This window comes from Polyodon spathula, chromosome 3, assembly GCF_017654505.1.
Source record: "Polyodon spathula isolate WHYD16114869_AA chromosome 3, ASM1765450v1, whole genome shotgun sequence".
In the NCBI taxonomy this organism is placed as follows: Eukaryota; Metazoa; Chordata; class Actinopteri; order Acipenseriformes; family Polyodontidae; genus Polyodon; species Polyodon spathula.
Genome location: NC_054536.1, coordinates 79,555,715 through 79,582,611, shown reverse-complemented (window position 1 = coordinate 79,582,611; position 26,897 = coordinate 79,555,715). Strand labels below are relative to the sequence as shown.

Genomic DNA, 26,897 nt, shown 5'->3' with positions numbered 1-26,897 from the left:
CACTATGCAATTAAAATTAAGGTATACCAACATGATCACATTAGGAGGATTTTGCTCTATCTTAGGAAGGTAGTTCTGGGTACCTGGATATTTCTTACCTTGGTAATCAATGAAGATGATCCTAGATGTTAGCACATAAATTTGCTAGGCTATAATTTTCTAAACTGTTAGAATAACCAAAGCAATATAACATTTGAGAAATTTCACATGGTGGTAGTTGATTTAACCCTTTCAGTCCTGAATTATTTTTGTTGAGCTGAAGAATGTGACATAAGTGAAATATTTAAAAAAAGGAACTCCTTTATTGAGTATACATTAGAACAGGACAAATGTATTTATTTGTTATAATATATTTCTACACTACCTCATAATGGAACCGAAGAGTTAACATAAGGTGCTAGGATAAGGAGGGACCTTGAGGTTCCGCCAGGACTCAAAGGGTTAACACTTATTCTCATATATAAACTCTAAGAGTATCTTGTTGAAATGTAGGACTTGCAAGCACACCCTTTTTGAGAGTCAAAAACAGAAGGGCTCTTCCAAAATATAAATGTAATTGTTACATAAACTATTTAAATATATGTTGTGATGCGTTTATTTGTAATATTAATAACTTCACTGCATTTCCTACTCCAAACATTCCCATTTCAAGCGCACTGTTTACATCAATCTGTGGTTGAAATGAAAATCTTAGGTTAAACAAAACTAATCCTAAAAAGGTTTTCCCACTGGAAATAAAATAAACAATGGAAACTAAACATTGCAGTTCACATAGCAGTTCTCTAATTGAATGAGATATCTCAAATTGACTCAAATTGACTTCCTGTCTAGTTTGAGATATCTCAAATTAACTTCCTGTGAAAATGCTCTATGTTTTGAATGGATTTCCAGCCCATTTGAAGATATCTCAAACTAGACAGGAAGTCAATTCGAGATATCTCAAATTCAATGCAAGATATCTCAAACTGGACAGGAAGTCATTTTGAAATATCTCAAATTGAATTTGGGATCTCAATTTATTTGAGATATCTCACTTAAAGCTGTATATAGGTGATGAGACAACTTGCATCACGTTCATGGAGTGGAAACACTTTCTATTACAGTCAATGTCTTCAGTCTCTGAAGGTGCACAAATACGAATGTGCGAGCAATCGATGGCTCTGAGTACATTCAGAAATGATGATAACTCAAAACTCACATTTCACCTCAATTTGCTGTACAGGGTCATAGAAAAAACAATGTATGGATTTGCTCTTTCAACCAAAACAGACATTTCCTGTCTAATGCATTTCCACATGGTTGACAGATACAAGAAATATCCCCAGCTGGTGTTTGGAAAGAGCCAGCTGCGTAAAACGTCAAGGCCGTTGTAATCTTGACATGTACTGGTATGGCACAACTCCTGGCAGCAGGATTCTGTAAATCAGTCTTCAACTCAGAACACAACATCTACATCTGATTCGTCAAAAAGAGTCACTCTGGTCCTACATATTCTATTGCCAGGCCATGTCCTTCTACTCCTAACCCTTCTTTCCTCAAGCATTCTGAACTGTAGAACCCGTAATTCCGTGTTTTGTCACAATTGTAAACAGCTCCAGCAGTATTTGTGAACGTTTGTGTTGAAGTACAAACTGTTACATTCACAAGATCTATTAGAATGATTAGGCCTACATAGTTCGCACGACTGTGTTCCCTTATTTGGCACACTTAATTCACAATTATTCCACAATGGTCGTACTGAATAATAAAATTTAAAACAAACCTACAAACATTAATTTGGTAACCTCATTAAATGTTATTATTATTATTGCCCCATTAACCTGTATTGCAAGCTGGTATGTCTGCTCGCACATTGTTGTAATTAATTACAAACTCAATAAACTCAGCTATTTAGAATTCAAAGCTTTTCCGCGTCGTAGCAACAACTGCGCATCACTTTAGAACTGCTCAAAGCGGTTCTAAGTAAAAGAGACGCAACTCCGTGAGACGCGATTATTCTGCCGTTTGAAAATTGCAAGTTAACTGGGAGGTGGGTAAAAAAAAACACAGGGAATGGCCTGAAACGTCCACAAAGTTTCACCAAAACCAGAATCATATGCAAGGCTTGTTTTCAGTGCAACTCTGATATTGACAATCGGACGCAGTTGCAACTCCGTCCACGCATAACAAAAAAGCCACGCAAGTCCCGCTGCACCATCGTATCTCCTTTGAAAATGACCCCGTAAGTCGCTGCGACTTACAGTTGCACAGACACTGCAGACCGAACAACTCACTTGACCACTATTGTTATTAAACTCCAGCCATGGGTATATCTTCAGCCAGTTTGCCTGAAAATCTATAACTTTCCCTTCACTGACATCGCTTATAGTGCTGTTGTATCACCAAGTCAGTATCTAAGCCTCTAATCTAATCTACATATTAATCAGTGGTGAGTGACCGAGTTTAGTAAAAAATACCAAATACCAATATTTTTTGCCAAATTACCACTTGTATTTTTTCATTATGAAAGTTTAATGTTGTTTTTAAATTGTATTTTTTTTATACCATTTAATTTTTACAATGGAAAGAGTGATCTATATTTAATTGTTGTAACAATTAGTGTGTGACTCACTCAGAAAACACTGATTTGTGTGTTTGTTTGAATTACAACAAGGTCAGCGTGTCACAGAACTCAAGCCACCCTCAGAATTACTACACCAAACAGAGCATTCTCCACCCTAGGTCCCGTGATGCCTTAAATCAGTGCATATCTCAGTTCTCATGTGTTAATGAAACTATCTCAATGGCAATTAGGAAAAAAAAAAAAAAAAAGTACAGTTTGTTAAAGGACAATTCTGTAGGACACAGTCTTCAAATGGACTTTTAAAACAATGGCTCTCTTTGATCCACTGCAACGTAAATGTTTCCCATTCTATATATTGACAAAGGATTTATTTATTTATTTATTTATTTACTTATTACAGTAAACCTACAGTACAGTGTGCGCCCACTGATTGGACACTGGCTCATGTTTTATATATACATCTAAATGGTCAGTACAGAAAAGGCACATGTATACTTTATTTATCTTCCTGACATTTGATATTTACATTTCTGTTGTGTTATGAACCCATCCAACCCATGCACCCAACACAACCTAGATGCAGCATGTATGTGTTCCATATTTCAAAAGAGTAATTTAGCCATAACTGTATGAAGCATCATCAATCTGTAAAGCCTCCTGCAAGGTCTTGCTTTTAAATTCACAGGAACTTTTGCTTCCAGAAGCCAAGGTCAACAGAGCTAGAAATCAGCAGAATTCTTGTTGAGAATTCTTGACTGTTGGCTTGACAGCTGTATTTTCAATTAAAAAAAAAAAAACAAGCTGTGCACTCGAACAGATACAGGGAAAAGAAAAAAAAACTCCTTAGGAGATCAAGCGCAGCAATTTATTGCTGACGAATGGCAACCCCTAGAAACCCAGTTTAGACATCCTGGGAGGACGAGTGAGGTTTGCAATGCAAAAATACACTGAACACATAATACAATGATAAGTACTGAACAGATCATCTATGGTGTACAGTACGCTCCACAGTGCTTCAGGGTTTCTGCAGCATTCAAATAGTATGTACATACACATTTCTTGTGAATTTAATAATAAAGGTGTAGGTACAATAACATGAACAGGTCTAATGTTCAAATTTGAAACCACCAAAACAATAACTCCATGGTAGAAGGCAAGAGAGAGTAACAAATTAATCTACTACTAATACTGGTCCCAACTCTCAGAAATATTATCTGAAACAATCAAAAGGGTCATTACACCTTGACCCAATCCTTCTGCGTCATATTATAGTGAACAAAACTGAAAGATCATAATTGGATAAGTCTCCACCCATTTGAGTTAATACTTGGTGGAAGCACCTTTGGCAGCAATTACAGCTGTGAGTGTGTTGGGATAGGTCTCTACCAACTTTGCACACCTAGATTTGGCAATATTTGACCATTCTTCTTTACAAAACTGTTCAAGCTCTGTCAAGTTCCTTGGGGAGCGTGGATGGACAGCAATCTTCAACTCATGCCACAAATTTTTGATTGGATTTAGGTCAGGGCTCTGACTGGGCCACTCGAGGACGTTTACCTTTTTGTTCCTTAGCCACTCCAGTATAGCTTTGGCTGTGTGCTTTGGGTCGTTGACATGCTGAAATGTGAACTTCCCTCCCAGTTTCAGCTTTCTTGCAGAGGGCAGCAGGTTTTCCTCAAGGACTTCTCTGTACTTTGCTCCATTCATTTTCCCTTCTATCCTGACAAGTGCCCCAGTCCCTGCCGATGAGAAACATCCCCATAACATGATGCTGCCATCACCATGCTTCACAATAGGGATGGTGTTCTTCGGGTGATGCGCTGTGTTGGGTTTGTGTCAAACATTACGCTTTGCATTTAGGCCAAAAAGTTCAATTTTAGTTTCGTCAGACCACAAAACTGTTTGTCACATGCTACAGAATCCTCCGACTGTTTTTTGGCATACTTCAAACAGGATTCAAGGTGGGCTTTCTTGAGTAATGGCTTCCTTCTTACCACCCTACCATACAGGCCAGATTTGTGGAGTTCTTGGGATATTGTTGTCACATGCACACTTTGACCAGTTTTGGCCATAAAAGCCTGTACCTCTTGCAAACTTGCCATTGGCCTCTTGGTAGCCTCTCTGATCAGTCTCCTTCTTGCTCGGTCATCCAGTTTGGAGGGACGACCTGATCTAGGAAGGGTCTTGGTGGTGCCATACACTTCTTAACAATCGTCTTGACCATGCTCCAAGGGATATTCAAGACCTTTGATATATTTTTTTTTTTTTATACCCATCCACTGATCTGTGCCTTTGTCCTTTTGAAAGAGCCTTGGTGCTCATGGTTGAGTCTTTGCTTTGAAAAGCACTACCCAGCAGAGGGAACACATGGAGGCCACTTAACTTGGTGTGTGATTTTGAAGACGATTGGTTACACCTGAGCTAATTTAGTATTGCTATTACAAGTGGGGTGGACACTTATCCAACCAAGCTATCTGTTTTTATTTTGAATTAATTCTAGAATATTTTTTTTTCACTTAGAAGTTGTGGGGTAGGATGTGTAGATAAATGAAAAATAAAATATTTTATTGCATTTTAATTCCAGGCTATAAGGCAACAAAAGGTTTTGAAAGGGGGTGTAGACTTTCTATAGGCACTGTGTGTGTGTGTGTGTGTGTGTGTGTGTGTGTGTGTGTGTATATATATATATATATACACACACACACATATATACACACACACACACACACACACACACCTATCTATATATCTATATATATAAAAATTGTGAGTTCAAGGTCCAGTTTTGTGAGGATTTTCCCCGATGTAGGACAGACGTGACCTGGAGACGGAAGTGCAAACAATTCAAAACCAATAAGAAACTTTTTCACCAATAGCGAAAAGTAATCAAAAACTGAACCGGTCTGAGCACTAAATAATTCACTTCTTATCCCCCTCTCTAGGCTAAAGTTAAAGGCAAATACAGAGAACAAATAACAAAAGAAAGCATTACAAGTCCCGGAGTATTTCAGTTCACAGTGCCCCACTGCTACCTATTTCCTTCTGGGAAAGTGAAATATCTTTGCATGAATTAAACCTTAATCTGGGTGTGTAATTCTTTGCTTCATTTTTCCAGGAAACTGGCCACCACCAAGTAGGTAACTCCGGTCCTGAAGCACCCTGGAGTCTCGCTGGAGAATGGCAAGTTGAACAGGTGAGTACAGTTAGTCTTTGGAAGAATGTCACCCCTCACTGGAGAACGCACAGAGAAACAGGTTAGTAAAGCAGACCGTCACGTTGTGTCCCATTATGCTGACTGTTGCGTTGTTCAAGCCAACCGGGGGGGCAGTGGAATTGAGTGCAACTTTACTACTCAGCGATAAACTGACGAAGCCCTTGAGGCAACAGTTTTTTCCGTTCCTGCAATCCAATCTGGAAGTCTCGATTTTCCAGCAGGACAATGCAAAACCACACAGTGCTAGGATTACAATTACACAACTTCAAGAAAACAATGTCAAGGTCTCACATATCTTCAAGAAAACAATATCGAGGTCTTGCCATGACCAGCTTTTTCTCCTGACCCGAGTCCAATAGAACATTTGTGGGACCAAATTGCCACTGCCACCCACAGGAGACAACTACGACCAGGCAACCTTCTCCAGCTGGCTGCAGCTGCACAGGAAGAGTGGTGGAACATCCCACAGCAGTCTATCCAGAGGCTGATCAGGTCTATGCGTCAACGCTGCAGGATTCTGTTAATGCTCAGTGAGGTCATACCGGATACTAACTTTGTAATGTTTTCATTTTGAGAGTATGCCACGTTTCTTACTGAAAACTTGTGTATTTTTGTTCACATTTTCTGTGATTTTGTTTGATATTTATGTTTAACATTTTTGATTAAATCCATTAGACCCGAGTATTGCGTTTCTTTTGTGCATCAGTGCAAACTTCCTGACATTTAAGATTCCTTCCCTGCACTATTAAAAGAAGCCCCTGTGTTTCCCTGTGTTATATGGTCACTTAAACACAATTCAGCCCGAATATTCCATCCAACCAAACAGCTTCCACATCAGTGGTGAGGCTTGCAGTAGTAACTGGACCTTGGCCAAGATCTGCAGAGTTGAAAGAAGCCCTGAAGGCGATTGTTAAGTGCTGATTAGCTGGATGAAAACAACAGCAAGGATGCACAGAGGTGACCTGGTGTACCCAGTGTCAGAAACAAACTCATTAACCTTCACTGAAAGCAAAATATGCTTGCAGTGCTGGGACAAACCTGAATATTCAAATGAACATTCCTTGACACAATTCAAATGGAAAAAAACATGTCCATATCTGTCAGAAATTGTATAGTTGATATAAATTAAAAAGTAGTATCCCCTAGCACTGACTTACAGTACCACCTTGCCAGAATCTGCATAACACTTTCTAAAATTTCAAGTGGAAAAAGCTTTGTCTGTTGTGTGGGATTACACATATATAATATATATATATATATATATATATATATATATATTATATATATCTATATATTATATATATATATAAACATTGTCTTCAGCAACACAGCTACTCGACTTTTTTTTTTTTTGAACAAATAAACAGAGTCCAGATTAAGATTCACATGCAACCCAAGCTGCTAAATACTGTAGTGATCTCTACCCTAAGATGCAGGTGCTGCTTCTAATTTGGGAAGTGAGTCAGATTCAGGATGGTAGAAGATGATGAATCCAGTTGTATCTACTCCACTGTTTAGAATTTTTTTTGCCAAACTGTGGCATTAGGAGTAGGCAGGAGTATGGGGGTGGTGAGAAAGCACCTGGCAGCTCTTTTATTTATCTACAAACGTTATGAAGGTTTTGTTGTTCTGAAAAGGAAATAGCTGAACACATCTGTCCTATCTCTCTGCCACATGGATCTACAGTATCTCAATGGAGACTATATTTTATACACACGAAAAGGCCCGACTGATGTGGCTTTCTCAGAAGACCAACAGAGAACAAAACACAACAAAGCAGCCCTTCCCCAAACTTTAGCGTTGCTTACCTTGGAGTTCAAGAGGAAGTCCATACAGTAGAACACTCCAGACACTCTCCGAGGTTTGTGCTATAGGTCTCCCGAGTTTTGTGTTAAAGTTCAGACTGAAAAAGCAGGCACTGTGTCAACGGTTACATGACCAGATCAGCTTGGCAACACGAAGAGAGAATATTGCCTATCAGAAAACATCCAAACCGGCTTACTGATTGCCAGCTTCCACACAAACTAGCAAAGGGTTAATGATTAACTGTGAAGTATAGCCAAAGCTAGAAACTCGAGCAGACGTCCGTTAAGAATGGTCGTAAACTACTGCTATCTTTATTGGGTTTAATAAACCAACTGTAGCATTACCCTACTACACTGTATCTAAAGCTCAGAACAGCCATAATGTAAAACACGATACAATTACTAGAACAATAAGCCCAAAAGTTAACAGCCAGAGCATAGGCTTGCATTATTCCTTACATTCAAGAAGATTGTGTGTCTATGCTGGACAACAGTTTAGCATCACATGTAATTTCATTTCCAAAAGTGATTGATTTTTGACCATGTATACAAACATTTCTGTTTAACGTACTTTATTTTTGTTTATTTATAATAAAATAGTTATTTTTTTGAACTGCAGTCTGTCTCTGGGCCTCTATCCACTCGCCAGCCTGCCACAGTACTACTTATAAACTAAAAGTCTGACACCATGTTCTCAAGCAAATTTTAAGCAGCCCAGAGTTGTTTTGCCTCAAAGACTTCCCATACTTGTTGTTTCGCTCTACATCTTGCTTTGGGGGTCTCTGCTACCGAACTAAAGCCTCCACAATGCAATAAGCATCAGACATGACCCTGTGCTGTACAGAAAATAACACAAAAAAATTATGTACTGCTTACTACTAAATTACTTCAGAAACACTGTTTAATTCTTAACTTACATAATGGTTTTATTAACTTTCTTTGCTTGAGATGTTACCCTAGAAACCACTAAACCTCCCGATTTCTATTACATCTCCTTTGCAATATTGAAACTTCTATAACTGTCAAGAGCAATGATCTGCTCAAGGAACAAACCTTGATTTATATGGCCATTTGTGAGTGATGAAAGGGAGCTTAACAAGTCACAATCGTTGTTTTTGAATTCCCACTGAAGCCAGAGGCAAGGACAATCACGGCATGCTCAGCAAATGGATTCCATGTTGGCATTCTGGGAATTGCAGCTGTAGAGGGGAACAGGTTCAATGGACCCTGCCAGCTCACAGAAACCACCCGGTCCCCTGCTTTTACTGAACAGAGACGTGTACCGCCACCTAACTGAAATCAAGGGGAAGTCCAGGTCCCAAGGCTTCTTTCACTGCATAACTATTAGCTCCCTAGTGTTAAAATAAAAGACAGAGGCATCATGCTGACAAGCAGCCTTAGTGGGAACTTAATGCCCTTTGTTTCACAGGTCTGCAATAATTCTGGTGTTAAGCTAAAGGATCAAAACATGTAAATAAAAAAAAATCCGACAAAAAATGTTAAGTCAAAGCTGTTTTTAATAAATCTCTCAAGGATTGCGTGGCTTCCATCACATGCTGCTCACCAGTACTACAGCTGCTGCATCTTAGTACTAGCAAGCTACTATTCTGACAGAGCTCTTAATTCTGCACCAGATTTCACTTAGAAAAGAGCTATGTTTATATCACATAGAAATTAACTTTTGGGGAACGTCATTTAGAAACCTGATCTGATGTATTCCTTCAGCTTTATTTTAGAAAGGGAAAACAGCTGTAAGCAGGGATACTTAAAGGGTTCAGTTATTCTAGCAAAACATAGGTGTTAAATGTGTAACACCCCATTTTGAACAAATTCACATTTTGTGTCAAGCCGTGTAGCATGGCTGGTTTCAAGTTTTTTTTTTAAATGACACAGGTGCACTAGTCATTAATAACTGTCTTCATGGTGCAGGAAAAATGGCAACCGTTCTTAGAAGTCACCATTTCAGAAACCCATTTGGGATAAATGAAGAACAAAATTTCCCACCCAGTGATTCTGCATTGGCGATGCATTGCAGTGTCGCTACACTGGAATGCCTTTGTGTAATAAAATAATTTGTCTATTTTTGATTAGGGGACAATGATCTACTCAGGGATACCTAGATAAGTAGTAAAAAATGTTTGAGTGGGGTTAAGGGTCAATAAGTGTCCTGCCCTCAGTCATTCGTGAATCGTAGGAAATGGGTAACATTTTGGGGTACTGCTGCTCCAATTAGATGGCTTGTTTATTATAAATACTTGAAGAGTTCAGGGATAGATAACCAGCAGGTCAGTTACTAGGGTTGTGTTCAAAGGTTCGTTCGCTAGCCAGGAATTCAACAGCAGTTTTAAACCTTTGAAGGTTCGTTAGGTTCATACACACACTCGTTTGAGAATGTGTGAATACTATAAATTTATAATATACTATACAAAATATGCAAAAATTTGATCTTTTGATTTGTATAATGTATATTATACCAAATCGTTATATATAGCAACTTTATATGACGCTGCTGTCATGTATGGAGCAGGGTATAGTATCAATTACGTGTAAATAAATAATGTGTATGTTTATTTTTATTTAAATTGTAAAAACATGATTACTGTTCTAGATAACATATCTCTAAACTACATGTGAATGTTTTATTACATTTATATGGATTACCTGTAAAATAATAGGATTTTCTATCAAATGTAAACAAGTAGTAATGTGTTCCAAACCTTCGAAGGTCAAAATGTACCCTTTGTTGCACCCTTATCAGTTACCATCTGTTAATTACTTTTAAAATTCACTATTATGTAAAATCAGACGCAAGAGAACCACAGATAAACAAGTACTGAAAGTTTGCCGATTAAAACACTTTCAAAACACTAACTGTAAACCCGGGCACATTGGTGAAAGAGGTCTGTTGGCAACGTGCCTTCCTAGCAAGCATCTCTCTATTTCTAATTCCAGGAACCAACTCCACCCACCAATTATGTAATGATGCTGGTTATGTAAAGTTACTCTTTACAGAAACAAAAGTTGTGGAGATCAGGAACTACACAAAACTTACTTAAATTCTGACAGCATTGCATTCAGTCTAGGCAGTTTAAAGCAACTGGAGAAAGAAAACGTGTTATTAAAAAAAAAAACCTGGGTCAATCTGCTAACCGCAAAATATATCAATTTAGTGAACTGTTCAACATCATGTTTAAACAGGTCTTATAACGGGGTGATGTACAAGCTTGCCCCCACCCACAAGCACATTATTTTCTCAGGAACACAGAGGTTTTTAAAACACAGTGTTTTAAAACACAGTCACTTGGTAGTGTTCACCGGTATAAACATTTATTGTGGCACTGGATACTGCACACAAATTACAACTGACTAGCCCAGGTTGTAGCCTACATACAATGACTGATATTTACAAGACAAGCTCATGAATGACCTTAACCCCCCCTCATAAGGAAAGACATGGCATTAAATAAGCCCCAGCCCCACCTACTCCTAAAAGGATCAATTATTCAATAAAGAGTTACACCTGGAATGATTTTATACAAAAATAAGCTATTATTTAACATTCATTTCATTTACAATAAACATTAATATATTTTACATTACATGTTTCTTCTCGTTTATACATATCTGTTTAACCTGCATGAACACCGTTTTTACTTTACAAACACAATTGTTAAACTATAATATTGTTTAGTTGTTATTATTACTGTCATTATTATGATCTAATCCCTAACTATTACCAGTAAAGACTGAACATTAGCATTACCTCTTCTCTTGAAAGATTACCAAACATATGACCACAACAAACCTTTGTCCCACATGTATAACTTCATTAAGGGAAGCGCCCTAATCTAAATAGAGCAATACACCATCATATATCACATACACATGATCAACAGCATGCACGATACATAATAAAACCACGGTTTTATCGCCAGCAGAACAATAATCACAATAATAAACACAATAACATGCATTTGAATAATGCAGTTAAGGTCTCATCCTTACAGATCCTAATTATCAAACATAATTTTCTTTGATTTCAATACAGTGGCCTGTCCTGGCCTCAAACACACAGATAAGCAAGAAAAAAATCAATCATATTTGTTGTGACATCTGAACCAAGTAACCCTTAAAAAGCTGTGATAGCAGCATTTTACATAACAGTCTCACATCTGCCTTGTTATGCAGTTCATCTAGGTTTGATTGAAGCTTGTGTTTTCATCCACCAGTTTATTTCCAGTGTTACAGGCAACACTGTCCCAGCTCATTATGTGCAGTATGCACAAAACACGAGACAAAGGCTCAAGTGGGGGTCCCTATCAGCAACAGTAACCTTTATAATGTTGTGTCAGGAAACTGTAAAATTTTTACAGTCAAAGTAAAAATAAAGCCGGGAACATACAAAGCCCAAGAGAAAAGTAACAAACTCGCAAAAAATGTTGTGTGTGAAACATAAGGCCTGGCACATCCCAAGTGTGAAGTAACATCACATTCACTACCTATAAACTCAACAGCAGTTCTACACCTTTAATAAATAAAGCGACAGACAACACTTCTTTGATTCAACTGTGTTTTACGATCCTATTATTTACATTCTAATAATTTTCGCTATGAGAAACTAGTTTAACAACTTCTCCTCAGGAAAGTGTGTTTTTTTCTTGTTTACTCTTTTTTTTGTTATGTGCACTAACCCCGTGCTCTTGTCTTGTGCACGAGCACCACAGTGTGTGATTGCGCATCACTTCCCTGACACGTTACAAATGACTGACTTAAAACACGTTGCAACAACAGCAAAGCTTGCCATTGGACTTGGAGTGCACAGTGTACTTACAGTGTGAGCAGCAGAAGCCACGGTATCCTGAGCCTCTGGGTCACTCATGGCTCAGCTTCTGGTGCAGCTTCAAACAGCAAATTAATTTAAGTCAAACTTTAACCCTTTTCTTTTTCACTCAGACGAAGTGGATGGCTTTGGGACAGCATAACCTGCAACACAGAAAGTGAGGGTACTGAAAGGATTATTAAGCCATGTTGTTCATGTTGAATCATGGGGTTTCTGTAAAGAGAATGTTAGGCATCTGCCAAATACATACATACATAAATAAATAAATAGACTGCCTTTTTACTGCCCAAAGAGTTGGCAGTGCCTATAACAACATTGAATCTTTTTTTTTACATTGACAACTTTTAAATACAATTTACCTGCAGGGACCTCTCAGAACTACATTTCCCATCACCCTCCTGCTCACATATGTAACTAAGATGGATTTACCAGTGAGCAGAAGGATGGTGGGAAATGTAGTTCTGAGAGGTCCATGCAGGTACATGTGAAGCCATCTTGGGGCAGGGAATGCAATTTAAAAGTTTAAAAAAGTGGTCAAAAAGTAAACAAAAAAAGAAAAAAAAAATCACACACCTTATGTAAACAGTTGTAGCAACACATGGGAACATGTAACAATAAAATAAAAAGGTCCTTATGTACCTTTTAATATATTGTTGATACACTATGTGAAGCAATTCTTCGTTTTCTTAGGTAGACTGCGAATGTTTCCAGTAGTTTAAATAAACTGCTATAGCAATGTTTCACCCTCTTCCTTTTTGTGTAATTTATTATAGTGGAGGAACAAAGTGTTCTGAAGAGATTGGTTTCATTTTTTCATAAAAAAATATTGTAAAAACTTTTATTAAAGTGCTGCACAATAAGCTCCTGTGTATTTAAATAATAAAAATCAGCACGTTTGATGTATTCAATTTAACCTGAAACGTCAGTGTAAAATGTGTATTAAATATAAACACCACATTTAGAACTTCACGTTCAGTGTCAATCAGCAATAGGCTAACGGCAAGTTAAAATGCAAGTGTGATCCGTCTGCAGTATGTGCATAAAAAGACATGTAGTAGGCTACAATTATATTAGGATTATAGGTGTGCTTTGCTTTTACTTAAATGTGTTTGCCCGAATTACACATAATGCAATATAAACTATTTTATCATTAATATATTTATTTGCTTTTTTCATACCTTTTCATATTTCTGACTTTTTTGCCAGTTCAATATCTTCGCTGTAGTTTTTTTTTTAAATCAAATGCTAGTAATAACAATGTACACAATGTCAGAGTTTGTCTTTACACTTTAAAGTGTGAATTTCCATCCGCAGTTGCAATGGCTTATTATGGTTAGTCCTCATTATCGGTCTGACCTGTTCCACTTGTTCAGGTCAGCTAAACCAATTTGCAGGATTAGCTTTTAGGTAAACTGCAATCAAGACTAACTTAGTACAGAGCTGCTGGATTTGCTAGACTGCATTTTAGTTCACCTGATGCAGACTAAGTCACTGGTACGCTGCAATCGACCCACTGTGACTACCACATTCTTGCCTGTGAACCCACACCAAATAGTCCTGAGCCCTACCTTAAAAACTGCTGCTGTGCATATTGGGATATGTATTTCTTTGTCGAGTTCAATCAGAGGTTACACCTGGCTCAGGATTACAATTCCAGAATTCACTGCAGAGATGACGCGTTTCTAAGGAAGCAAGCAAAGTCTAATCAAAATCAGGGTTGGGGTCAATTCTTATCAATCTATACCAATTCCATTTCCAATTCATTTTTAAAATCAATTCCCAATTCCAGTTCCTGAGAAAGAACTGGAATTGACATTTTAAAGACATAATAATTGTTAAACTAGAAAGGAAGGGAGGAGAAATCAACAAAAAAATCGGAAGGAGAAACCTCAAAATGGAACAAGGTAAGCAATAGAGTACCACATGGATCAGTATTAGGTCCTGTGCTCTTCCTAACATACATTAATGACTTAGATCCTGATACAGTAAGCAAAGTTGTTAAATTTGTAGATGACACAAATAGGAGTGGCAAATACTGTCACAGCAGCAAAGGTCATTTAAAATGATCTAGACACCATTCAGAACTGGGCAGATGTGGCAAATGACATTTAATATAGAAAAGTGCATGCAGGCAATAAAAATGTCCATTATAAACACCATGTGGGAGACACTGAAATTGAAGAAGGAATTTATGAAAAATATCTAGGCGTTTATGTTGACTCAGAAATGTCGTCATCTAGATTAGATAATGGGGCATTCAGAACAGTAAATAGGAGGTACTTTATTACACAGAGCACTGTGAGAGTTTGGAACCAACTGCAATGTTGTTGAAGCTAACACCTTAGGATCCTTCAAGAAGCTGCTTGATGAGATTCTGGGATCAATAAACTTCAAACAACCAAACAAGCTAGGCCGAATGGTCTCCTCTTGTTTGTAACTGGCAGGGTGATTGCCCTGCACAGGTGGGAATTAGTGCTGGTGTAATTTTAACTGGCAGGGTGATTGCCCTGCACAGGTGGGAATTAGTGCTGGTGTAATTTTAACTGGCAGGGTGATTGCCCTGCACAGGTGGGAATTAGTGCTGGTGTAATTTTAACTGGCAGGGTGATTTTGGCTGGTGTAATTTACCTGTCCCAGGGTGATTGCCCTGTCAATTTTAAAATTACACGTGCATTAAGGGTGACACCACCTAGTGGTCGGGCAATCCCCCAGTTGGTGTTACAACAATTGCCGTCCAGGTGGGAATTAGCGCTGGTGTAATTTTAACTGGCAGGGTGATTGCCCCGCACAGGTGGGAATTAGCGTTGGTGTAATTTTAACTGGCAGGGTGATTGCCCCGCACAGGTGGGAATTAGCGTTGGTGTAATTTTAACTGGCAGGGTGATTGCCCCGCACAGGTGGGAATTAGCGTTGGTGTAATTTTAACTGGCAGGGTGATTGCCCCGCACAGGTGGGAATTAGCGTTGGTGTAATTTTAACTGGCAGGGTGATTGCCCCGCACAGGTGGGAATTAGCGTTGGTGTAATTTTAACTGGCAGGGTGATTGCCCCGCACAGGTGGGAATTAGCGTTGGTGTAATTTTAACTGGCAGGGTGATTGCCCCGCACAGGTGGGAATTAGCGTTGGTGTAATTTTAACTGGCAGGGTGATTGCCCCGCACAGGTGGGAATTAGCGTTGGTGTAATTTTAACTGGCAGGGTGATTGCCCCGCACAGGTGGGAATTAGCGTTGGTGTAATTTTAACTGGCAGGGTGATTGCCCCGCACAGGTGGGAATTAGCGTTGGTGTAATTTTAACTGGCAGGGTGATTGCCCCGCACAGGTGGGAATTAGCGTTGGTGTAATTTTAACTGGCAGGGTGATTGCCCCGCACAGGTGGGAATTAGCGTTGGTGTAATTTTAACTGGCAGGGTGATTGCCCCGCACAGGTGGGAATTAGCGTTGGTGTAATTTTAACTGGCAGGGTGATTGCCCCGCACAGGTGGGAATTAGCGTTGGTGTAATTTTAACTGGCAGGGTGATTGCCCCGCACAGGTGGGAATTAGCGTTGGTGTAATTTTAACTGGCAGGGTGATTGCCCCGCACAGGTGGGAATTAGCGTTGGTGTAATTTTAACTGGCAGGGTGATTGCCCCGCACAGGTGGGAATTAGCGTTGGTGTAATTTTAACTGGCAGGGTGATTGCCCCGCACAGGTGGGAATTAGTGCTGGTGTAATTTTATATGTGGAAATGGGTTTATTGTGTGTCTTTTTGGAGTTGATTTGTTTGATTACTAGATTGTTTACAGGCAGGAGCTAGATTGAGGCTTTGCTGCCTGCTGGGTTTGGTTGAGAGGAGGGGCAGTGAATGATTAGCTGTGCCGGTCCACAAATCAGCAGGTGGGCGGGTCTCGACTGAGTGTCCGTCAGTTTAAAAACATCCAGTGGAGATCGCTCGGGGCAAGTACAATGCCATGATGCATAGGGGAGCTGTGTATACTGAGGAGGAGAGTGTCCAATCTGCAGGAAGGGCAGCTACGCAACCCTGAAACTGCAAGCGGTGCTGGTGAAGACAATGCCCAGCCAAGGCCGCATGAAGCAGCAGGTGTCGTCGTACAAATACCGGCTCATAAGTAGGTTAGTTCAGGGGATAGTGATCCCAAGTAATGAAAAGCGAGGGTTATATAGTGTAGCCAGTTCCTGGAACTTAACACCTCCTTTATAAGGCTAGCGCTCGTCCTGTGTGGCACCTTTTATTTGTAGTTTTTGTACTGTGTTTTATTTTGCCTTTTGTACAGCTTGCTGTATGTGTCCTCTGTGCATTACCATTGCTGGCAACGTCACATGACCCCTTTGTTTATTTACTTTTACATTAATGAATCCTGCGCTTCCTCTGCTGTGTTTCAACTCCACCTCCCAGGTCTCTCTGTGACATGAGCACCCTGTCACAGTAACCTAATATGGATATAGAGAATACATATAGAGAGATGTTCTCAGATATACAACACCCACTGTGCTTAATCATTCCAACCTGGGTTTAAAATATATTTCCCTCAATAGGTTGGATTTGCTTCATGCACAGATGTGCGTCAACAAATTAATATTGGATAAAGACTGTTAAAAGGTTCATGACAAACCTCAGAGTCTGCAATTCTTGATCCTATTATTTTCATTTAAATTCAGGCTATAATGAACATGTTAAATATAAAACAGGTCTCATATTAAGTGTACCAAGCTGAAGACTAAGCCTGACCTCTCTCTATTTCTAAAAAAAATCCACTGCGCAAGCAGGTTTCAGATACCATGTTTACCTGCCAAGTTTTTTAAATTAATATGAAACTCTACTATAAGCGCTTTTCCAAATTCACCACATGAAGTCATGCTTTGGCCAGATTCAAGAGACGCCCGGACGGGTATCTTTTCGGGTAAGAAAAAAGCTTACATCCTAATTTTTATAACTGAGCTCTCATTCTTTTCTTAATATAATGAGGTACATACTCCTGTTTTTCTTAAAGTACCTTCCATTGGTTATCATTCAAGGTTGATACACAGCAAATACAAATCCAGCCAACAGTAAAAACCTGATTTGAAGTGCCAAAAACAAATTCTTATCTCTGAAGGTCTAATGCCCTTCTAGTATTCTACTGTGTGTCTGAGACAGTCTTAATTCTTTCACTTGGAAACTGTAAATAAATACATCTGTTATTACTGCAGTAAAAATAAATGCAACATTGTGCAACTTTTTTAGTTTTAAATGTAATTCTGTCCAACAGTTAATTTTTCTTTTGTAATATAAAAGCTGCCGTATTTTTGGCTCACAAACATCATCCCATTAAAGTTGCTAACTTCCTGATAAGAACTTATACTGTAGACAACCTTTCTAATTTAAATGAAATGCTCACTTTGGCTGCCAAGTTTTCATTAATTTCTATAATATAATAAAGAGAATGGAAACTACACCATAATTAAGGCCCTCTGTAAATCACTATTTCACGGGCTGCAAAGAAATCATGAAATTGGCCCAATACCGCGATTTCTACAATATTCTTAAGAAATAAAAATAAATAAATAAATAAATCACATTAAGGAAACTGTACCGCTCTGCTGTGTGTCTGCGTGTACCTATTATTAGTCATGCACATAGTGCTGTGCAGTGATTATGTCATGTGACTGTATGAATCATGGTGGTAAATTAAAATACTACACACTGTAAACAAGAAAATGGATGTCTCTAAAAAGGCTATAAAATGTGCCTGTAGATCACGTAAAGCAGTGTCCAGCAGGAGATTTACACAGCGATGAGGATAAGCTCTTCTGTACGTCCTGCAACGTTAATGTAGATCACTATCGAGAAGCCGCTGTTGAAAGATGGAAATCCAGAGCAGTACTGAGACTGCTTTACTTGCAAAGAAACACAAAACGGTGACTTCCATGTTCCAAAAGTCCACTGAAAACAGTGAAGCACGAAACACATTACATTTTGACCTGACAGAGGCGTTTGTTTGCGCAAATATCCCTCAACAAACTGGACAACCAAAAGTTACATAAATTCTTCAGACTGAGTGTAGCCAATCGTGGAGCGATTCCTTCATCAGCCCAGCTGACACTTGAATACTTACCTAAAGTTGCTGAGTATCACAAGCAGGAGATGGTGGAATTAGTAAAACAGTCTGGTTGCTTGTGAGTGGTCACTGACAAGTCGACCGATACCCAAGATCAGTATGGGTCACACATTGTGTTTGTTTTGCAAGACCTAAATGGTGAACGTGCATCTGATGTACCAGAACTGAAAGCTGTCCTTGCGGATACACTTTGCCTACAGGCTGTTAATTATAACACTGTTTCATTGTAAAGCGCTTGAATAACTTTGACGTTGATTTTGATGTCAGTGCATTTATCTCTAATTGATGTTTTAAAAAAATAACAACCTGTACACATAAATTTATAAAATAGTTCTGTGCACATTCCGTGAAATACAACACTTTACCCGTGACACTGCCGAGAATTCTAAAGAAAATTTCCGCGATTTTCACAGGGCCTTAACCATAATACACTCTCTCATTCTGTTACCAAAATGTATTTTGTCAGTTAAATTTTAAAAAAGATCACTCATTATAGAAAGACCTTGAATTTAAACTGAAGCACTTTCCATGCCCAAGACCGCTCTGCTACAAATAGATAAAGGCCAGGACACCAATTTAAGTATATTTCTTTATTAGGTCCACTGTATACTACTGTTATTAAATCCAGTTTACACTATTGTCTTATATTCAAACTTAACAGTTCCTGTTATAATAAAACATTTACACATATATTAGATTAATACATGTACTTAGCTTAGAGGCTACTTTCATCAAGCTTTTCTAAATAAGAAACTTGAGTATGAAAACACTCTCAAGCAAAGTAGATACTTGGGTTTCTTTCTTTATACTTTTTAATTGCTACAATAAAACTAAAATAGTTTATTTTTTAGTTTCAAATATAATCATGTCAAAAGGGTTGCTTTTTTCTTTTGCTATACTGTTTAATTTAATTTAAGATGAAGTCCTAGTTTTTCAAGAACTAAATGTTGTTAAATTAAATTTGTTCAGTTTTCTGCTCATAACTTGCTACAATAGTATTTTTACTGATTGTTTAATATTTAAAACATAGTACAGTTATTACAATATTATGACATTATCAATTAGTACTCTCAGTTTTAACAGTAATGTTATTTCAACAATAATTTTATTTAACAGTTTAACGTTAAATGATTCTACAACATGTATTTCTAATTCACATACTTCAATATAATAGTAACAATAATAATCTTTATTTTTACATAGCGCCTTTCATAGTGGACCACCATCAAAAAACGCTTTACAAGTTATGAGATTATCTACATAGCTGTCTCTCTTTTTATTTTTTAATTAGGTACCTGCCTGGTAGTAAATGCAACCTTGAATATTAAAACTTAGGACTGCTATACTTTGACACAGACCAATATCCTCATGCATGTACTAAAGTTATTTGATTAAGTTTCTTATTTTTAAGATCTTACAGTTTTCTTATTTATTTAAATACTTTTGTTTCTCCTTACTATAGTAGAACCACAAACCTATCTTAGTTCAACTGATTCTGGCATATTAACTGTGCACCATAGAAGATCTGAATTTTTGAGGCTCTGAGTTTAATTTAAAAAGATGCTCTTGTCTGATAAGGGACGTTTGGAACTTTCAGCGGGCCAGCCTGACCTTTTGATACAAGGAGTTCTCTTTTCAGACCTTACACGTTCACTAATAATATGTTTCTACTGTTATACTAGAATAAACAGGAATATAGACTCCTACAATATTTTCATACCCTAATACAGAGTACATTATAACATTATTTCTGAAGTGTGTTTTAACAATTTGTTTATTATTTCCGCTGACTTTACATTCTTTAAAACACAGTACAGTTGTTTCGACATTTTAACATGCATGCAGTTTCACAAATGTTCAATTTGTACCCCAAAGATCAGCCTGCTTCCTGTAGCTGTGACAAGGTTTAAAAGCCCGATACCTGCAAAAAACTTAAATCTTGTTAGCTGGGCTCAGATCTCTACATTCTCATTCCCATCATTAGTGGGAAGACTTCAACTAAATTAAGCTGTTTCTATCAAAAAGAGTCATCCATCTTGGCCGCTTATACCTTTCATTCAAAAAAGGTGCTCGCACCTTGTACAAGGGAAGACGGGTTTTAGGGTCACTCGTGACACCTTCAGCATATTTATATCCACTGATGCCCAAGTGGCTATCTCCAATTGGCCAAGAAAAGTCACTTCTCTTACAATAAAACCTGCCCCAGAAGTCTGTTTTATGATGGTTAATCGAGATATTTTTTTTATTCTATACATTCCATGTTATTTACACTAGTAGAGCATCAATGTGTATAGCTATTTGTTTTATGTTAGAAATAAACTAAAATGATTTCTTTGGAAGTTCTTCTAGTTTTTGTGGTTACATGGGTGAGTGTTTTCGATTTTTATAAGAATAATAATGTATAATAATGTAATAATCATTTCAGACCTACTTGAAATGTTTTGCCATTATTTATAGCTGCTCTGGCGCAGACTCTTAGCCTAAGTGTACATGTAGGTTTTAAATACTTGTTCACCTTCTACCACTGACTGACACGTTTTTATTATTTATTTACTTACTCTGTACAGTATGGTATGATGCTTTGTTATGCTTCTAAAAAGCTTGAAATGTTAGCTACGATCAGCCGTTTGTGTGCATCCTGGGAGCTCTCGTTCAAATTGGAGAGTGTTCCTAAGTGATTGTTTTGTTACAGGTCCAGTCAGAACTATACAAAAATAGTTACCAAATTGTACAATTGCGCATGTGTAGAAATACAAATTTCTAAACCTCCCCACCCACAAAAGGCACTAAAGACTACTTCGATGCAGTAACTTGCCAAATGGCAGTAGTAACTGTCCAATAGTTTTTTTTACCTACAGGAGAATAATAAAAAAAAAAACGCTCTCCCGGTACCAAACTTACATGAAGAACCACCCGTTTTTAAAGTGCTGTAGCTCAAAAACTACTCGCCAGAATAACACAAGGGTTGCAGAAAAAAATTTAGCCTACCAACCTGAAATCCAAAAAGGCAGACAGATTGATTGAACTTAACCCCACTTTGGGGTTAACCCCACACAAAAGAGGGGCTTATAATGGAAAAAACACTGCAACCTTAACTATGGCAGGACTACTGTCACGCAGGATTTATTAAACACAAAACAGAAAGTAAACAAATGGGTCATGTGACGCTACCAATGATGGTAACGCACAGAGGACACATACAAGACAGGCAGTGAGCAAGTTTCAAACGAGTGCCCGTCTGTAAACAATCATTTGATCAAACATAACTCCAAAAAGCACACAAAACAAACCTGTGTCCACATATAAATTACACCAACACTAATTCCCACTTGTGGTATGTTTAAAAGAAAACAGTAAAGTAATGAACAAGGACAGAAGGTACAGTTACATGCTGAATACAGTAATTACATGTCCTTTCTCTTGAAAAAACTATCCAGCATAGATTACTCTGCATGCCCCCGTTGCTGGTTGCAGTTTGTGTGAAGATGACTGACAGGCCCACGATTGCATTCGTCATGCATGATTCGTACTATAATAGGTAACCTTTGAATTAGTCAACCATGGTCTTTGTTTTCACCGAGAGAAAAACACACTTCACACTGGAGAAAGTTCAGTGTCAGTCAGTACCGAGATCGCTGTATCCGGGTTGATCCTGTACGCGATCCTTCTAATAGGGCTAATTTGCATTGAAAAATCAGTTCTTGCTGTTGGGATCGTTAAAAACGGGTGTTCCTTATAAGAATGGTTCGTTATAGTGAAGTTAGGCTGTGTATCTATAGTTGTGTTTTACGGCCCTTGTATTAAGAATAAAATCAATCCCCATTATACTTATGAAACAAATTAATGCACTTACGCATCACGTGATTTCCGAATCTGTCACCAGTTTTGTGATACAAAGCCCATGTCTTTACTGTTACAATGCACTTGTTTATCCGTCACAGCCCAGGTTTGTTTTTCTTCCCATGCCAAATCAGTCTGCCCTTACTGTGCAGTTACACAGCGCTTCCTCCAATTTCACATGAACAAAATGCAGCAAAAACAAAGCGAACAACACAAGCTACAGTAATGTAAAAGTTAATTAGGTTTAGATATTGTAATGCATTTAAAAAAAAAAAAAATAAATCTGTGATCTTTATAGTTGCTATGTGCATTTTCATTTGCACTGTGACATTAGGGCCTTATCTGGCACTATATTCTGCAATTTTGAATACTGACTTTGGATTCTGTTAATTCTGGAAACTGGTGCTGTTTTTTAATCTTTAGTCTTTTTATCTTTTTATTATATTAGAAAATATTGTTGTTATTTACGGACCAGGAAACAAAAACGTGAGGAATTGTACTTTTCCACTATGCTATTTTTTTGTCAATGTGAGTTCAGTCTCATAGAAATAAATGATGAGCGACATGCGAGGCAAAATGCCGCTCATGTCCCAGGCTTTACAGTTATGTGCTGCTTCTCATTTCCAGTCATGATTACTCACACCTGTTTTTCTCCCAATTTGTGAACCGTGGTATTGATTGCTTGGCATGTCGAAAAATATGGGGCTCTGATCAGCATTTCCGATCTGTCCAAGCTGGTACTGTTTGTTATAAATGCTGAAATTGTAAAAGCTCTTTGAATTCCCATGAAGCTTCTTTGAAGATGGCTGCCTGTACGTCATGAATGATTCGTGATCGGGTAGTAACGTTTTGGTTCCTCTTTTCTCAGCAGTCAGTCACGTTGCTGTTTGTATACTCGGGTAGTCGCGTCTTCTGTTGTTGATTTTAATACACGCATCACTACACTGTGCTCTAATTAAAGACAAAGACATTTTTTTGCAGCCATTTTTTGAGAAGCAAAAAATGGTTAAAAAAAGTGCGTCTTAAATTCAAATGAATATATAATTGGCCCACTGTTATAAATTGTTTGACAGTTGACCATAGTCTTACAGTACCTATAAAAAGAAGGTATTATGTTTGCAAATATATGATATATGTGATATCAAAGATCAATATATATAGATATATATATATATCTATATATATTATATGATATATATATATATATATTATATAGGGGAATAGGGAACACAGGTTAAGATCCCCCTTCTCCCAAGGTCATGCAGTGAAGAGAGTCTGTTGGCTCTTAACCAGTACTGGAAAGCAGTACAGATATAAAAACGTGCATTGAAGACTTGGTTGGAACAAAACAATGTACAGCAAAGGAAAGTTTGAAATTATACAATTCCGGAAAACACTGTCAAAGCTTAGCCCATACATTCAATAAACTAGCAACCAGAGCACTTCTCTGTCATGCCCTTGTAAACCCCCAGTTTGGGGACTACTGTGTGGTATCTCATGTACACCAAAGTGATACGTACCAAAAATCTTAAAATATAACAAAGTATGCAAAGGCTTGAGTATGCTTGCATGACTCAGAAGGAAAAGGTGACCTGAACAGACGAGAATACACACAAAAAAAGCTGTGCTAGAAAAAAAGAAAAAAGAGACACTGCTTACCTTTTTATTTACTGCAGGAGATCCACTTCAGGCATCGTAGTGCAAAGCCAAGATCCACTGCAAACAAAAAGAAGACGACAGAGCAGGTTTATACAGTGTGAGCTGTACTGTACTGCACACATATCCACCCTCACGGTAATAATTGATCACTCAAGTCCTCCTTTCTGGATTATATGTCTTCCTCTCTCTCAAGCCTCAATGTGACCCGAGATATGACTCAACAGCAATACATTTAAACAGTGTCTCACACAGACTGAACAATGGCATTAGTAAACACATTTATACCTTGCGTGAAATCCCCAGTTGCCCCTCCCATAAATAAACAAATAAATAAATAAATAAAGGCTGGACAAAATCACAGATGGCTTGAGATTGATTCTCCTAATCCATTAAAAACAGGTCTAATTATATTAATAACCTAGTTTTAAAACTAGCAGCACTTTAAAATGTACTTTGGTACACAAACAGTGCAGCATAAGACAGAACTGTTTGCCAGCAAGGTGCCAGACAGCTTTTAAAGGACATACAGAATATCAGGTTTAAAAAGATTTAGTGAAGACATACTCATTATGTCACCAAAAACAGGGTAATAGGTTACAAATGGGGTAGGTCAGGAATATCTGTGAAGAGTATTGACAAAGGTTTCTATTTACCACCTCTGTTGAAACAACTAAAGATTCGGAGAGTCTCAGGTTTTCATTCCTTCCTCAGCAGAGGTACAGAATTACAATGATCCACCACCAAGGTTCCATTCCCAACCCAGTTATTCACGTCACTAAGTCTACAGCCTACTCAGCTGACGGAAGGCTAGTGTTAAAGGGAAATGCTGGAAGTGGCAGCAAGCTCCAATGACTATGCAAGTCATGGGGTGTGTGGAAATCAAAACTGACTCCCAGACTTCATCACAATGTAAATTAAAAATTGTTTCCACTGTGGGAACTATTTAAAAATAGCTGTTTTCTAAATCAATAAACAAGGAACTGTTATATTCTTAAATACAGTACAGCATATGCGCAGTAACTTAAAACTGAATTTCCTGACCTAGATCCAAACTGTGAAACAACCTACAATAAAACAGTTGTATTACTCCATGAATCAGACTGAATGGGCAGCTTCTGTCAGCTCTGTACTCTGGTACACAGTGGATACATAGCACCATGTAACATAGGAGGTCTACAGTAAGTGCACTGTACCTGGTACTGTAATGCCAAGAGGGCACCTTATAATTAAAAACAATGTACGTGAATTCAATTTAGTGTACTTTGGAAAAATTACCATAAAAAATGTATAATTCGATTTTCTAGGCATTTTTGTGGGGCCCTTAAACGAGAAGCAACCAATACACCGGTGCGACATATGCGGCGGTGTGTCCAATGTTAAAACTACTGTACTTTGCACCACAATGGGGTTACTACAGCCACGGTTATTATGGCTCACACAAAGTTAACTGTCAACAACCCAATTATTTTTTAAGGATCTACGGTATTCAGGTCACGTTGCTAGGTAGAAACACAAAACCACTATTCTAATTAAACGTTTTAATTTCTTACTCTCAATACCCTTAGTCATTTTTAATGTTAAATGCAAGCTTTCAGATGCTTGATTGCCCTCCTCTCGAAAACGTCACTGCTATACTACTTCACAGATAATACAATAGCTGTCGGTCTCTGAATTTCCTTACTCCCACCCTCCCGAGCCATTGATTTGTCAACATTCAGACTGTACCTGCCCCTGGGACCCGTAGCAAACAGCTCACCGCTACCACTCCCACGCTGACTCGGGAGCGGCGAAGACGAACACGAACACGAACACACGCTGTTCTCCGAAACGTGTGCCGTCAGCCGACCACTTTTTTCACTCTGCATGCAACCACCTCGGAGCTACAGTGACGGAGGACCATGCAGCTCTGGGTAGCTTAAAGGCAGGCCTGCAGGTGCCCGGTCAGTCTACAGGGGTCGCTGGTGCGTAAGTAAAATTGTGTATCTTTCTTTATGTATCGGTGTTGAGCATGTAGGAAAAAACATTTGTAAATAAGTATTTTAAAACGCAAAAAAGGGGTTTTCCTAAAGTTAAAGTCTCAAAAAAGGGTGGAGCACCTTTAACGCCAGTGTGACCTACAAACTATTTCTACCGTAACTTTCCACTGGAGAACAACAATACTCTGATGTTACCAGTACAAGTCTAAACATACTGTTTTACAACAGACATCATCATCTGCTAAAGCGGCGTGCCTGGAACCGTGTTCTTTTTCTTTTTCCTACACAGCCATGACAAAAGCTGCCAATTGCTACAGGATAAACCATTCTCTCAGAGAATGAGTGGTCCCTGTAAATAGTTTTCTCTTTTTAATCTCCCCTGGAGTCTTTTCTGTTTTACTACAGTAGCTCAGAACTGTTTTATACAAGGTACGAAAACCAAATCATTTCTATGATTACGACTCAGTACATTTCTTCATAAATACTCAGCTCTTGTGAGTAACTCACAGTATGCCTAAATTTTTTTTAAATACGGAAAACTACTGGATACCAGGACCCTTTTGAAAAAAGATTCACAATGTGCTATGAACACAGTACTGTACAGTACAAACAGTATACAAGTTAAGCCAACTTGTTGACAAGTTGTTTGAAAAAAGCTTTTTTTTTTCCCCGTCATTTTCTAATTTCAACATCATAAAAACTACCATAACATTTCATCACAAACTTGTCAAATCTACTAAGAGTCTTGTGAAATGACATGTCCATCTTATTCTGCAGTCAGCGCGTGAGAGAGAGAGAGAGAGAGAGATGGGATATGACTATCCAATTACAAAAACAATCTACAAGATGTAAGTTCAGTTCAGTGCCTTTGGTCACATTGGGTTCAATAAACAGACTCAGT

The 26,897-nt window shown here is 38.2% G+C and overlaps 1 protein-coding gene across 6 annotated transcripts in view; it reads right to left on the bottom strand.

Moving 5' to 3' along the window:
- Positions 1-26,897, bottom strand: part of LOC121313454 (anion exchange protein 2-like) — a 101,498-nt gene that overhangs the window by 39,727 nt on the left and 34,874 nt on the right. For 3 of the 6 annotated variants that reach the window (XM_041245990.1, XM_041245991.1, XM_041245989.1), the window contains exons 2-4: positions 24,021-24,077; positions 13,991-14,104; positions 12,414-12,565 (exon numbers count right to left, since the gene is read on the bottom strand). In XM_041245990.1, the coding sequence (XP_041101924.1) occupies positions 12,414-12,461 (48 nt within the window). In that variant the 5' untranslated portion in view covers positions 12,462-12,565; positions 13,991-14,104; positions 24,021-24,077. The remainder of the gene's footprint in view (positions 1-12,413; positions 12,566-13,990; positions 14,105-24,020; positions 24,078-26,897) is intronic. The other 3 variants (XM_041245993.1, XM_041245994.1, XM_041245992.1) reach the window with 1 other exon arrangement.